Source organism: Schistocerca cancellata, chromosome 6, assembly GCF_023864275.1.
Source record: "Schistocerca cancellata isolate TAMUIC-IGC-003103 chromosome 6, iqSchCanc2.1, whole genome shotgun sequence".
Taxonomy (NCBI): Eukaryota; Metazoa; Arthropoda; class Insecta; order Orthoptera; family Acrididae; genus Schistocerca; species Schistocerca cancellata.
Window position 1 is genome coordinate 247,486,110 of NC_064631.1, and position 14,205 is coordinate 247,500,314.

General features: G+C 37.5%; 1 protein-coding gene across 2 annotated transcripts in view; it reads left to right on the top strand.

Moving 5' to 3' along the window:
* The window catches only part of LOC126191388 (ubiquitin-associated domain-containing protein 1), a 57,911-nt gene extending 46,490 nt beyond the window's left edge, over positions 1–11,421 (top strand). Inside the window, exons 4-7 of one of the 2 annotated variants that reach the window (XM_049932245.1) lie at positions 8,992–9,113; positions 9,187–9,386; positions 9,468–9,606; positions 11,011–11,421. In XM_049932245.1, the coding sequence (XP_049788202.1) occupies positions 8,992–9,113; positions 9,187–9,386; positions 9,468–9,606; positions 11,011–11,150 (601 nt within the window). In that variant the 3' untranslated portion in view covers positions 11,151–11,421. The remainder of the gene's footprint in view (positions 1–8,991; positions 9,114–9,186; positions 9,387–9,467; positions 9,607–11,010) is intronic. The other variant, XM_049932246.1, reaches the window with a different exon arrangement.
* Positions 11,422–14,205: the final 2,784 nt, after the last annotated feature.

Consider the following 14,205-nt stretch of genomic DNA (forward strand, 5'->3'; position numbering starts at 1 on the left):
GCTGAATGTAGCACAGTACTTTGAAGTGTCATGGGCTGCAGGGGATCAAATTTCTGTGTGAGCAGAGGTATTGGATGTTGCTCAGGCAACCCTTGTTAGGCATACTGCAAGTGTTCAGGTTGATGGGGAAGCTGTTGGAGCAGTACAACCTTCAACTCAATGCTACATGGGGCTGTGTGTTTACAGCCACAGCAGCAGCAGGTCATATCACAGCAGCGGCCATGTGACCCCCCCCCCCCCCCCCCCACCGTCCATATTGCTCGTACTGCTTTGTCCAACACGAGCATGCTGCATGCCCAAAATGTTGGGCAGTTTTCAACAAGTGTTGAAAGGCCACATTGCATTAGCATGTAACTCCTCTTCAAATGTGGCAGGCAGTCGTACCGATGGACATAAACTGTATATCTCTACAACAACTGTTTCCCGAAACAGATTGTTTGTTGACTTGCGTGTGTTTAATAAACCGCTAATAATGCAAGTGATACAGGAGCTGCAGTGACTTCAGTAAACACATAAACATACGTGGACTTGGGCTCCCCTCCCCCTCACACGTTTCACGGAAGTTGTTAGCTGCAATAAACAGCAGATTCCAATCCTAGGTCAGTTCTCCACTCCTGTATCTTACAAATCTGTTGTTCACTCTCTCACCTTCTATGTTGTGGATCATTCCCATACCGCAGACGTGTTTGAGTTAGTTGTGCTTAACATTTTTGGTTTGTATGTTGTTGTTGAGGTAAATTTAGTGTCAGATCAAGTTCCATATCAGTAACTGGAGTCCCTCTTCTCTGAGTGTTTGTCTCTTGTTTCCCCTGTGCTTGGTTCTGCTATCGGTTTTCAGGCCCACATTACCATGAAAGTGTCTGCCCACCGTCATTTTTTTCAAGCACGGCGGGTGTCTGTCACATTGCAAGACAGTCAAGGCCAAATTAGACCTTTTGACAATGCTCAGTGTCATTCGGCTTATTTCTCCCAGTAAATGGGCTACATAATTGGTTACCGTTATGAAACCGATGGGTAAGCTCCGCCTCTGTGGTCACTTCAGTGTCACGATTAATGCACACTCCGTGATAGATACATACCCTTTGCCCTGCCCTGATGAATTGCTCACAAAATTATCAGATGGCCACTACTTTTCCAAGATTGATTTGTTGGAAGTGTACCTCCAGCTTCCTTTGGATGAGGCAACTAGGCACTTTCTAGTTGTCAAAACACCTTTCGGCCTATACCAATATCAATGCTCGCCTTTTGCGTCACTAGCACAGCTGCAGTTTTTCAGCATTTTTTAGAACAACTGCCATTCTCTGTACTCGGCTGCATCTGTTACATTGATGATATCATTGTTCCGGGTTCTTCCATGAAGACCACCATATGCTGTGATTTTTATCTTAATTTTTATTGTAACTTTATGTGAATGTAATATCACACATACATAGACACAAAGTAAAAAAAAAAAAACACTAAACTCACTTGATATGTTGCTATGTCAACCTATCTTACAGATATATTTTACTTGCTCCGCACCTTTCAAACATCCCCTCTTAAAGTACAATGTTTGTTTTTTATGACTCTAAATCACAAGCTTCACAAATTTAGTATCACACAGTCACGGTAATTGTTTCATAATAGCATTTTTAAATTTCTCAAACTTTGATCTTTGTAGAGCTTTGGTCAGTATGTCTGCTAATTGTTCTTCCGTATTACAATATTTTATCTCGAACATAGTGAAATTTTACACCTATATGTTTGCTTCGTCTAACCAATTGTCCTGATTTGATCATTTTGATAGCACTTTGATTGTCTACATGAAGAATGATTTTCACTTTTCTTCTGGTTAACTCTTGTATCAAGGTTTTGATGTGTTTTGTATCTTTGGTGCATTCTGATGCTGAACTGTATTCTGCTTCAGTTGATGAAGTAGCTGTCACACTTCGCTTCTTGGAACACCAACTGACGGGAGCACCATTATAAAGAACTATGAATGCACTTGTATTTTTTTCTGTTTCTTAAATCTTGTGCATAATTGGAATCACAATAAACATTTAGATGAATACTGTCATCTTCTTCAATTTCTTTTTTCTTATAGAAAAGACCACAATTCTTGGAACCTTGTTGATATCGAAGAGTTCTTTTACATTTTTGTAATCCCTTTTCTTGGGGTCTTCCGTGAAGCGGCTCTCATAATTTACTGTAAATCCAAGATCTGGTCTGGTTTTACATGACAAATAAAGAAGGCTTCCTATGACTTCACGATATGCAAATTCAGTGTGTTAGTTTTCTTGATTTTCTTCATTTGTCTTTCCCTCTAGTACTAATGGAGTCTTCATGGCCTTACAGTCAGTCATATTGAATTTTTCCAGTACTTTCTTTGCATATTGTACTATGTGTAAAAATATTCCATCCTCTGTCTTCATTATTTGTATACCTAAGTACACATCTGGATTTTCTACCACAACCATTTAAAATTTCTTCTTAAGTTTCTTTAGTATATTTTCAATTTTCTCCAAGTCTTTTCCTATTATGATTCCATCATCAACATGTATAGCCATGTACATTTCTTCAGTTGCATCTTTTTTTAAATATGCACTGATCTGATTTCAATTGAATTAGTCCTTCCGATTTTAGGAAATATGTCAAAGTTTTATTCCATCTGGATGGGGCTTTCTTCAAAACACAGATTTTTCCAGCTTCTTTGTATCCTTCAAGTATCTTCATAAAGATTTCTTCATCCAGTTTCCCATAGAGAAAAGCTGTTTTGACATCACACCTTCTCATATGGAAACTTTTCTCTGCTGCTGAATAATTCCTTGAAATCTATATCCTTTTCTTGTTGACAACCTCTGATAACTTGTTTGGCCTTATATCGTCCATCATCTTTGACTTTAAAGATCCATTTGCTTGTTAAGATTTCTTAGATATCTTTCCCTTTTGCTTCCTCTGCGCTAACCAACTTCCGTGTTTCATTCTGTTGAAGAGATCTCTTTTCTTCAATTGCTTTCGACCAGTTTTCTTTGCCTGGACCACTCGTACATTCTTCATAGGTAAGTAAAGCTGTTTCATAATCATTATATTTTACAGGTTTTTTTTTTTTTTCAAACTAGTTCTTTTCGTAAGGATGTAGTTTCTTGTGTCTTCATTGCATGTTATTACTTCTTGATTTTCATGGTCTTCTATTTCATTTTCTTGATTGCTAGTATTATTTGATAGTTCACCAATAACAAGATTTTTCTGTAGAGTTTCTTTTGTCACTTTCTGCTCAAATTCAACATCTCTTGACCCAATAATATTTCTTCTTTGTGCATCAAACAGTCTGTAGCCATTTGGTGCATAACCAACAAAAATGTATGCATTACTTCTTACACGTAGTTTCTTCAAATAGCCTAAATTTTTAGCAAAAACTCTCGATCCAAAAATTTGAAGTCTTGACAGATCTGGTCTTTTCCCAAACCACTTCTCTGCAGGTGTGGCACTTTGATTGATAGTTGGGCTTCTACTGATTAAGTATGTAGCTGTGAGCACTGCATCTCCCCATAGCTCTTTCTTTAGTTTGCTATTGAATATCATAGCTCTTGCCTTGTTCATTATTGTCAGATTTAGTGTCTCTGCTTTCCCATTGAGCTGAGGGATATAAGGAATACTATAGTCTAGCACAATTCCTTTTCCTTCACACCAATTCTTAAACTCACGGCTGGTGTATTCACCACCTTTATCACATCTTATTTGTGACACTTTTGTATTGAACTTATTTTCACTTTCTAACACACATTTTCTTATGAATCTTTCAGCCTCTAACTTATATCTTAACAAGTAGGTTACACAGAAATCAGTGAAATCATCTAACACTGTCATGTAGTACCTATATTCATTAAATGTTGGGGGTTCTATCTCTCCACAGATATCAGTATGTATGATTTCAATAGGTCTTGTTGCTCTTTCTCTCATAGTAGAAAATGGTTTTCTTGTTAATTTAGCTCTTACACAAGCTTCGCACAATTGTTCTGCTGAGCATAAACTGTTAGGAACTCCTTCACACATTCTCTTGATCTCTGAAGTACAGCTTATGCCTGAATGACCTAGTTTCTTATGCCAGTTTTGTTTTTCTTCTTGTGTCAGTAGTGATTGCATTCCTGATTTAATGTTCACTTCATACAACCAATTTCTTATTTTTTGTCCTTTCAAAACTGGTATTTCACCTTTATAGATTTGAACAGAATGTTTAGTAAATACAACTGTACAATCTTTGTCAGTGATGAACCCATGTTTCATCGCCTGTAACAATCTTTGACAAGAAATTGTCACCCTCAGCCACATGACGAGCAAGCAGTTCCACACAGATGGTTCTCCTTTGCTCTTTATGGTGTTCAGTTAGACAACGAGGGACCCAGCGGGAACAAACCTTTGAATATCCCAACTGGTGAACAATTGTGACAGCACTACCAACAGAGATGTCAAGTTGAGCACTGAGTTGTTTGATGGTGATCCGTCGATCATCTCGAACGAGTGTGTTCGCACGCTCCGCCATTGCAGGAGTCACAGCTGTGCACGGCCGGCCCGCACGCGGGAGATCAGACAGTCTTGCTTGACCTTGCGGCGATGATGACACACGCTTTGCCCAACGACTCACCGTGCTTTTGTCCACTGCCAGATCACCGTAGACATTGTGCAAGCGCCTATGAATATCTGAGATGCCCTGGTTTTCCGCCAAAAGAAACTCTATCACTGCCCGTTGTTTGCAACGCACATCCGTTACAGACGCCATTTTAACAGCTCCGTACAGCGCTGCCACCTGTCAGAAGTCAATGAAACTATACGAGACGAAGCGGGAATGTTTGAAAATATTCCACAAGAAATTTCCGGTTTTTTCAACCAAAATTGGCCGAGAAAAAAAATGTGTTGCATTACTTATTGAACTGCCCTCGTAGAACACAGTTATCTCCTACAAAGTTTGTGTTGCAACTATTTTCATTGGCAACTTTTACAATACTATCATAATGTCTCACATTTGTTAACTTTTCCACTTATTACACAAATGTCCTGTACATGCACTATCAACAACCATGACCATATCTTCTTTCCCATTGGCTTCTCGTGAAATCTTTCCTTGGTTACATTCATATGCAATATGTGCAGTGTCTTCGATCTTCTTTTCTTCACCAATGTCTTTGTTTCTTGCTTTCTTGAGTGACTAGATCTTCTTCTACCTCTTCAAAAGTGCAAAATGATATTCTTTCACTCTCTTTGTTCTTAAAATAACAATCTTCTTCTTTGTGGTTAGTCTTTTTGCACTGAGGACAGGGCTTGAAAGATCTCGATTTTGGTTCTTGAATTTTATTTTTATTTTTAAAGTAACACTCTTCTTCTTTGTGATTATTCCTCTTGCATATAGAACAGTATTCTTTCTTCTTAGGCTTCTTGCATTCTCTTGGAAAATGTCCACAACCACCACAATGTTTACAAATTATATCTTTTATTTTTGTTGAACCCAACATCAAAGGCAATACTCTCCTCTTGATTATTGTTTTTCAGTCGTTCCTATTCTCTTATAAACCTTGCAATTAGATTTTCCATAGTCTTCTCACCACTGGGTGACAAATCCCATGCTGGAGAAAAGTGTTTGTATTCTTCTGCCAAAATAGACAATATCTTCGGTATGATCATATCATCTGTCATCTTTTCTGACTGGAGATGATTCAGTTCAAATACTATACTCTGTGGTGCACTTCTATTACTAGCTAAGTCTCTGGTTTTATCGTACTTGAAACTATAAAATTCTTGAAGCAACTGCTGAGTTCTTTGAGACGCATCTCTTTTATAAATTGCTTTAAGTTTATCATACATTGCCTTGGAAGTTTCACAACACAATACATGTGACTTTACCTTTTTATCTATTGTTCTCATTATAAAATGTTTTGCCTTGCTGTCCATTTTCTGCCATTTCTTTCTATTTTTCTAAAGTTTTGCAATTTTCCATTGTTTCAGTTCCATCCACAATATCACACAGGTCTTGCGTATTAAATAATATTCTAATTTCAACGTCCCACAGACTGAATGTACTATCTGTAAACACTTGTATATCATGAAATTCTTCATTTTCTTGAAACATCTTTAACTGTTTTTCTTCATGCTTTCTATTTTTAGCTTTTCTATTTTCTTATTGCTCTGGGCCCATAACTTGCTGTGATTTTTATCTTAATTTTATTGTAACTTTATGTGAATGTAATAACACACATACATAGACACAAAGTAAAAAAACACTATACACACTTGATGTGTTGCTATATCAACCTACCTTACAGATATATTTTATTTTTATATAACCTCTTAGATGTTAAGCACTATTATTTTACTTTATTTTTTTAAGCACACAGTAAACATTGTATTTTACTTCCTCCACACCTTTCAACACTGTAGCAATCTCATAACATTCTGTTTTGCAGTCTACAGATCTCAAGTACAATCTTGCCAAATCCGAATTTTATCAGTGATCAGTTGAGTACTTAGGCTTTGAGGTTTCTCACACAGGGGTCAGGCCATTGCAGCACCATGTTGGCACAACTGCAGCTTTGCCATGGCTGACCTCGCTGAATGGTATTTGTTGAGGAGACGCTGTTGGTAGCCACTTGATTCATCAGGGCAGTCAGTTGCTCAACCGTTGCACTTGTATTCACCCGTACATCTTCGCAGCCGTTGCTCGCCCCTGTTGTCTATGGCTCATGGTGCACCACAGTTACCCAAAAGCTAATGATTGTCCTTCTGGGTGCCAGATAAATCATTCCATTTCTGCATTATGATGACAATTGTTCTGTTTTCCACATCCCCCCCCCCCCCCCCCCCCAACACACTTCATAATCTTCCATGTCTAGTGCTGCCACCTACTGTTGCAAGTGGTTATTGCACGTTGATGTTGATCTTAGGCTGTTGTCACATTTATGTGAGTGGACCGTGTAGTTTTGTGTGATAGAAGATTTCAGGTCTTAAACAGTGTGCCAAATAAGTAATGAGACAACTAGTATTGAACCAAAGTAAGAACTTCATTTCAATTTCTCAGTTACAGGGACTCAACGTAACCTTCTTGCACCTCCACACAATGTTTACATGGTTCTTACAAGTTGTTGAAAAAACATTGGATGTCCAGATTGAGTACCTCCTATAGGCTGTCTGTCCTCAGTGTCCCTAAAATGTCCCCCATGTAAATAACATGTAATTTAAAATAGAAAAAAGTCTACAGGTGCCAAATCATTTGAATACGGTGGGTATTTGAGCACACAGATTTGTTTCGATGCTAAAAACTGGTTCATGGGCAGTGTGCATTGAACCAGTACATTGTCATGCAGAAGTACCCAAATTGTGCTTTGGAGGAGATGCATCCTGACATGATGTGTGTGAACAGAGATGTTGCATGACTCCTGAGTAGTACTGTCCAGTTAGTATTGCGCCCTTAATGAGATATTCATGAAGGATTACTCCAGAAGCACAAAAAAAGATTATCATTTGCTTGCTGCATGGTTCCTACTACCCGAGTTTCTTCTGTTTCAGTGAAAATATTTCCTACCACTACATACATGTGCATGACAAAGACAATCATCCTATAAACATGTTGCATGTCTTTGTAAACTTCTGATGCTGTTTTTTTCTAATTTACAATAAAAATGTACCACAGTTCTTTGATCCATGACGATATGTTTGATTGCCACAACTTGCACAACACTACTTTCACACCCACTGCGCGTGCTCTGGCACAATCGAAACATCTGCGTGTTCAACACAGTCTAGCAGGTGAAATGGTAACTACATTTGGCTCATTTTTTGAAAGTGTTTCTGAAAAAAAGCAATTTCATTACTTATTTGGCACACTGTACATCAGCAATCATGTTTGAGCTGGCCAGGATTGATGTACTCACTGACATCTTTTGAAGACATGTCAATCCAAACATTGTATGCTCTGGCCCATTTTAGGGTCATAATTTTAGTGTTTGGAAAGTTTTATGCTTATGCCGACTATCTGTCATTTGGAAGCAAGATCAGTAACCAGTTATAAGTTTTTCAAAGCCATTAGCCAATGCTAAAGTGTCATCTGTGACTTTCAGGTTGTTGAACCTTTTCCTATTTATTCTTAATCCCGAACTTATCAGTTTGTTTTTTACATTGCTGTTTACTAGGTGGCTGATACCAGCTCTGCAACAAAATGGTGTTCCATTGTTTGACACCTTTCCCCAGGAAAGTAGTTGGACTATTCTGCAGTACTAACAGATGCTAAGGACAAGGAGTCTTCTGAAAATATCATATGGTTTCAGTACTGACAGCATCTGTCATACTACTAGTAGTTTGTCATTGGTCTATTACTGCCATTAATGCCACCAGAAACAAAGTACATAGTGTTAACTAGTACTGGCTCTCATGGCAAATTGTTGGAAATTGTTGATTATTCAACATTGCCAATGTTTTGATTTATTTTCAGATCAATTTATGTGGCACACATCTGTGTCAGTTAAATTTAATTCAGGCAGACTCACATATCAGACTGTGCCACTGGAACATTTGTTGAAGCTGGTTCTGTATTTGCAGAATGTTCTTATAAACAAATATTTCACATTTAAAGCAGTTAACTAGAATTCCATATATAAGAAATATTGTAATATTTAAACTTTTGAAGAACTGCATTATACCTACAAGAAAAATAATGAAAAAGATGGAATAGTATCAATCTCATGGTGTAATATTTAAATGTTTGAAGAACTGCATTATACCTACAAGAACAATAATGAAAGAGGCGGAATAGTATCAATCTCCTGGCACACAGCACTGTGATATTACTTGAAATCAGATTCAAACCATGGAAGACTCTGTCTTCAAATTAGTTCCCTTTGTCATATCTTATTCTATTTGCTACACTTCACATAGCAGCCATATTTGAAATGATTTATATAACTTGTAGCATATTCTTGTGTAGCTGTAAATTTGACCACTTTTTTACAAGTTAATTGATGATTTCAGCATGAATCCGAGACTGGCACTAGATTGGCTAATGAAACATTCCACTGTGAGGCCTGGAGGATTATGTGATGATACGTCAAATGATGAGTTAACGTGTACCAACTGTGCAGAAGAAGCAGCAGGTATTTTGGTTCAATAGTAAGATATATGTCCATAAATGTATAAGATATTGTACAACAGTTTCCACTTATACAGCAGCTGCAGCAGAAGGCAGCAAGAGGGACAAGAAATCTGTCATTCAGTCTGTTGCATCTCTACTTGAATCATTTCGTTCATATAGACGTCAGTACTTCAAACCTAATCCAAAAGCACTTGGAAAACTGAAAGAAATGGGATTTAAGGAAGAAGATATTATAGATGCTCTACAAGTCACTGGAAATCACGAAACTTCCGCTGTTGGTATAGTACGGTTTGTGAGATATAGAAAAACTGCAGTTAAGTAATGAAACTAAATAGACTATTTCCAATCTTTGCAGTGTGAATGGCTGCTCGGTGAGCGAAGAAGAAGTTTAGAAGATCTAGACACTGGTTTAGACCCTGACGGTCCGGTGTACAAAGCAATTATGGCAAATCCTGCAATACAGCTGAGTCTTACAAATCCAAAGATGTTGCTGGGTAAGATAATATTCATCAATGGATTTATTCTTCTTCCCTTGAGTTTTTGTACTGATTCATTTCCTTGCTCCCAATATTTCAGAGTTTATGATTTTTATTTTCTTCGTCATATAAAGTTTTTAATTTCAGCTATGCTCACTGTTATGGTAATGAACATTGACAAACATGTTAAAAAGTAATTGTTATGAGAAATAATCAAGCAATGAATGAAGCATTCTGAATAGTAATAAAATTAAGTTTGTAATGTACACCTTATCAAAAATAGCAGTAGAACAGTGTAATTTATCTGGTTGCCATATCTCTGTTTGGGATGTAATTAAGTGTGCACAAGCTTAAAGTGTAGAAAATGGAATTCTTATTTCTTACCCCAGTCTGAGCTTGTGCTTTGTCTCCAATGATGTCATCAGCAGTGAGATGTTAAACCAGTCCCTTCCTTTCCTATGTGGCTCAGTTCGATGTCTCCTTAATGATGTTACCTCACTATTGAGGTCCAGTGTGTCAATTAAAAAAGAGTAACATGTAGATTTTAGCAACGTTAAAACTGTTATGTTTTTTGATAATAAATCTCCAAGTTAACCATTCAGTTCGTCTTAAATTCCCTATGCTCTCAATACTTCAAGTTTTAATCTGCAATGACATTTCAATTCCTTTTAGCATTCTCCTTCTCTTTCATTGTACTTATCATTTCCTCAGTTACACACTTTCAGTATTTCTATGGTTTTGTGTTATCTTGGTGTCATTACCTGATATCCTTCCATTCACTGAGTAATTGGCAGACTCCACCAGTGTGTATAATGTTTTGCTCACACTCTTGTCCTTGCCATGTGATAATGCTATTTGATTTTTCCTGTCCAGTTTTGTCAGTTTTCCGCTGTCATTTATTTAACCATATACTTCTGTCATGTATCTTGTGTTCCCAACAGTAGTACTGAAGTCACTGCACGAGCCTCTCAACTAAATGTTGTATATTAGTCAACAACATTATTATTGCACTTGTTGTTTCGATCAGGTTACCTTGAGTTTTTATCATGATATTTTACGAATACACACTGAACCACTTGGTAGTATATGCACAACTGTTTTGAAATCATTCACAATTTGATGCATTTTCCTTAGTCAGCACTGTACTTGTTTACTATAATGTCACCTTGTATATGCAGTAACGGCCACAGATGACCAAGTGCAATAATATTGTGGTCAGGTTGTAACAAAGAAGCAGACTGCATTTCTCATATTTAGTACCTCTATTTTCACAAAAGTAAAGTAAAGTAAGTATTTTCACAAATAGAATGGCTGACTAAAAACTTTAAAAAAATATCTTACTTGTTCACTGTTTTTATTGTTGCAATTAACATTGTTTTTAAATTATAAGTCTGTATATTGAGATTTGAACTTTTTTTTCAGCATTTCTGTCAATGCTAGAGAATCCCAGTAACACAAATGTGTGGATTAATGATCCTGATGCCGCACCAGTTTTGAGTCAAATTTTTAAGACTTATCACACAGAGAAACATGTTTTGCAGCCTACTGACGTGCCACAGTGAAGAAAAACAGCCACATTTAACAATGAAAGAGAGCTTTGATTTGAAAATTTATGTAAGGGGGAAAAAGTTGCCAACATTGGAAGTTTCTTACAATATTGCAGGGAATTATGTTAAGACTTATCAAAATTGCAACATTATGACAGCATGCTGAATGCTACACAAGTTCAAAGAGATGAATAATAATAAAAAACCACCCTGTTAAACACCTTTATATAAATTTATATAGTTTATTTAAATAAACTGCCTTATCATTAAATTATCTTTTCTTTTATTATTTTGGTTTTATTTTTCTTACGTTGAAACTGTGCATAATTTCCTCAGTACTGCATAGTATGATAAACTGTCAGCAGCTTGTGAATAATTTGCAGTCTTCCTCCCTCATCACATTCCATATCAAGTATTAAGGGTTGATGTGATTACATAGATTTTACCGGTGTAAGAAATGTTGATGCTCTTTGCTCTTCATTGGCATGTGGCTGGATATCATCATCCCAATGACACTATATTTTGACACGTCTTCAGGTGAGCATCTTCAGGTGAGCATCTTCAGGTGAGCAGGTGCACAATCCTGCAGGAACTGTCTGTTACCTCAGATCCAGCATGATCGTGCACCTGCAATCTCACCTGAAGATGATGGCCAGTTGGATCGTTGAAGTATCGTGTCGTCAGGATGATGTTGTCTGGCCACATACCCACGAAGGACATCAACATTAAGGGTTGAGATTTGTGAAATATTGTGCATTATATATATTTGACTGAAAATGAGTCAGAAAATAATATTTGTCTGAAACTGAAAATGTCTACATACAAATTGCCAAAAGAGGGTCAACTAAAGCATAGTTCACTCTGTCAAACAGAGTTACTGTTTTATGTAATAAAAATATGTTGAACATTGAAACCAGCTACAGTTTCATGTATAAACTTTGTATATATTCTGAGGCTTAATACATCAAGTATGCCCTCTTATAACAGTGAGATTAATTCCAGAAATATCAGCAATGTGTACACTGTTATGAAACTTTAGAACAAGTTCAATGTGTGTCCTGGATCAGGACATGAACCCAGAACTTTTGCCCTTCACAGCAAGGGCACCTAATATGGTGGTCTGTAGGAGGGAGGGGGGACGCTAGACCTGTGTGCATGGAGTACTTTTAATATTTTGGAAAACGAATGGGAACTTGGAAGTTGCCATAACATTTGCAGATCCGACCCTGTTAAAAACCTGTGTAATATTGACTTTAATTAAATTTTTTGAAAGAAAACCACCTGACTACACTATATAGGGTGATTTGAAAAGAATATGACAACTCTGAAACTCCAGAACTCTGCAAAGAAAAGGAGAGCTATGCTCTTTCTGTCATCAATTGAAGTAACCTTGGAAGTTTCATTTGGTTGCTCATTTGGACACTAGGAATGGTGCTGGCCACATAACCTTCATTTCTTTTGTCAGTGCAAAGATGGCAACTTCTCAACAAAAAGCTTTTTGTGTTATCGAGTATGGCAGAAGTGAATAGATGACAGTTGTTCAGCGTTCATTTCGAACCAAGTATGATGTTCAACCTCATGGTAGGTGATGTATCATACGTTGGTATAAACAATTCATAAAGAAATGGTGTTTGTGCAAAGGGGAAAGTTCCAAATGGCCTTGCACAAGTGAAGAAAATGTTGGCCGCACTCGGGAAGCATTTGCTCGCAGTCCAGCCACAAAGCTGATATGGTGGAAAGAATAGAGTTCTGGCGAGTCTGTTCTTGATCAAATGGAAACAGATGAATGGTTCATTTTGAATCTACTGTTTCGTGATGAAGCAACATTTCACACAACAGGGAAGTCAACCGGCACAATGTCCGTGTATGGGGGACTGAGAATCCACAGGAAACAATTCAGCATGAACATGATTCACCTAAGGTGAATGTTTTCTGTGTCATTTCAGCCAATAAAATTTTTGGTCCTTTTTTCTTCGAAGGTGCAACTGTCCTCGGCCCCTGCGATCTTTTTTCTATTGGGGTATGTTAAAGATATGGTGTTTCAACCAATATGGAGTTTAAACTACCTCTACCAGTTAACATTGAGGAACTAAAAGGAGGAATAACTGCAGTTATCCAAACTGTTATGGAGAAGCTACAGAGAGTGTGGAACATGTTAAAGTATCTGGCTGATGTCGCTTGAGTGTCTAGAGGGGGTCATATTGAACATTTGTGAACTTGTTTTCTACAGAAAAAAAAATTAAGTTCTCTTCACAGTGATTAATTACCCAAGGTTTCACCATGTTTCTTGATGAAATGAGAGCTGGGGTTTAGTTGTGCATGCTCGCCGCCCCCCCCCCCCCCTCCCCCCGCCCCCCAATTGTGGATGCCCTTGTTTCATAGGAATGCTCCTGTTGAATGAACCATTCAGGCATGCCTCATCCCTCAGAAGCTTTCCTGCTTGTGTCCCAGTCTGAAGCTGTTATGGAAGGTGTGAGGCATATATCTCGATCAATATTAGTATTGCCTATATCTAGATTTACGACTTCATTCTACCTTAAATCACTCCTGGCAGTTATCCTCGATTGTCCATGGCTATCGCTGATTGCTAGTTGTGTAGTCAAAATATACTGATCATTATTGTCTAGTTGTACACAGTACATTACATTAGTTTGTTAGGAGCAGTTGCCAATCTTTGCCCACAAGTGCTGAATCAACTTAAAGATACTTATATTTTATGTCAACACTTATGACAGTGATGAAATTTATCAGAGGTTTCCTAGATGTCAAGAAACATGGCATAACCATGAGCTTCACTATCTATTCCTTTCTGAATTTTGTGAAAAAACAGAGCAAGCTGGATGTGACGTGATTGGTGCTTCCATGGAGTGACTTATTTTAACATCCCGTACTTTCTCTTGTGTGTTTCTATGAGAGAAGTTTGATCTCTTGTTGACTGATTAACTAGCAATTTTGTTCTTCCAGGTCCCGAGAAAAACACTAATACAGGCGGGTGGCCAGACAGTGGCACTGTAGAAGTTCTTTGTATGACAAGTTCCACAAACTAGTTCCTCAGTAAATTTTAACCCTA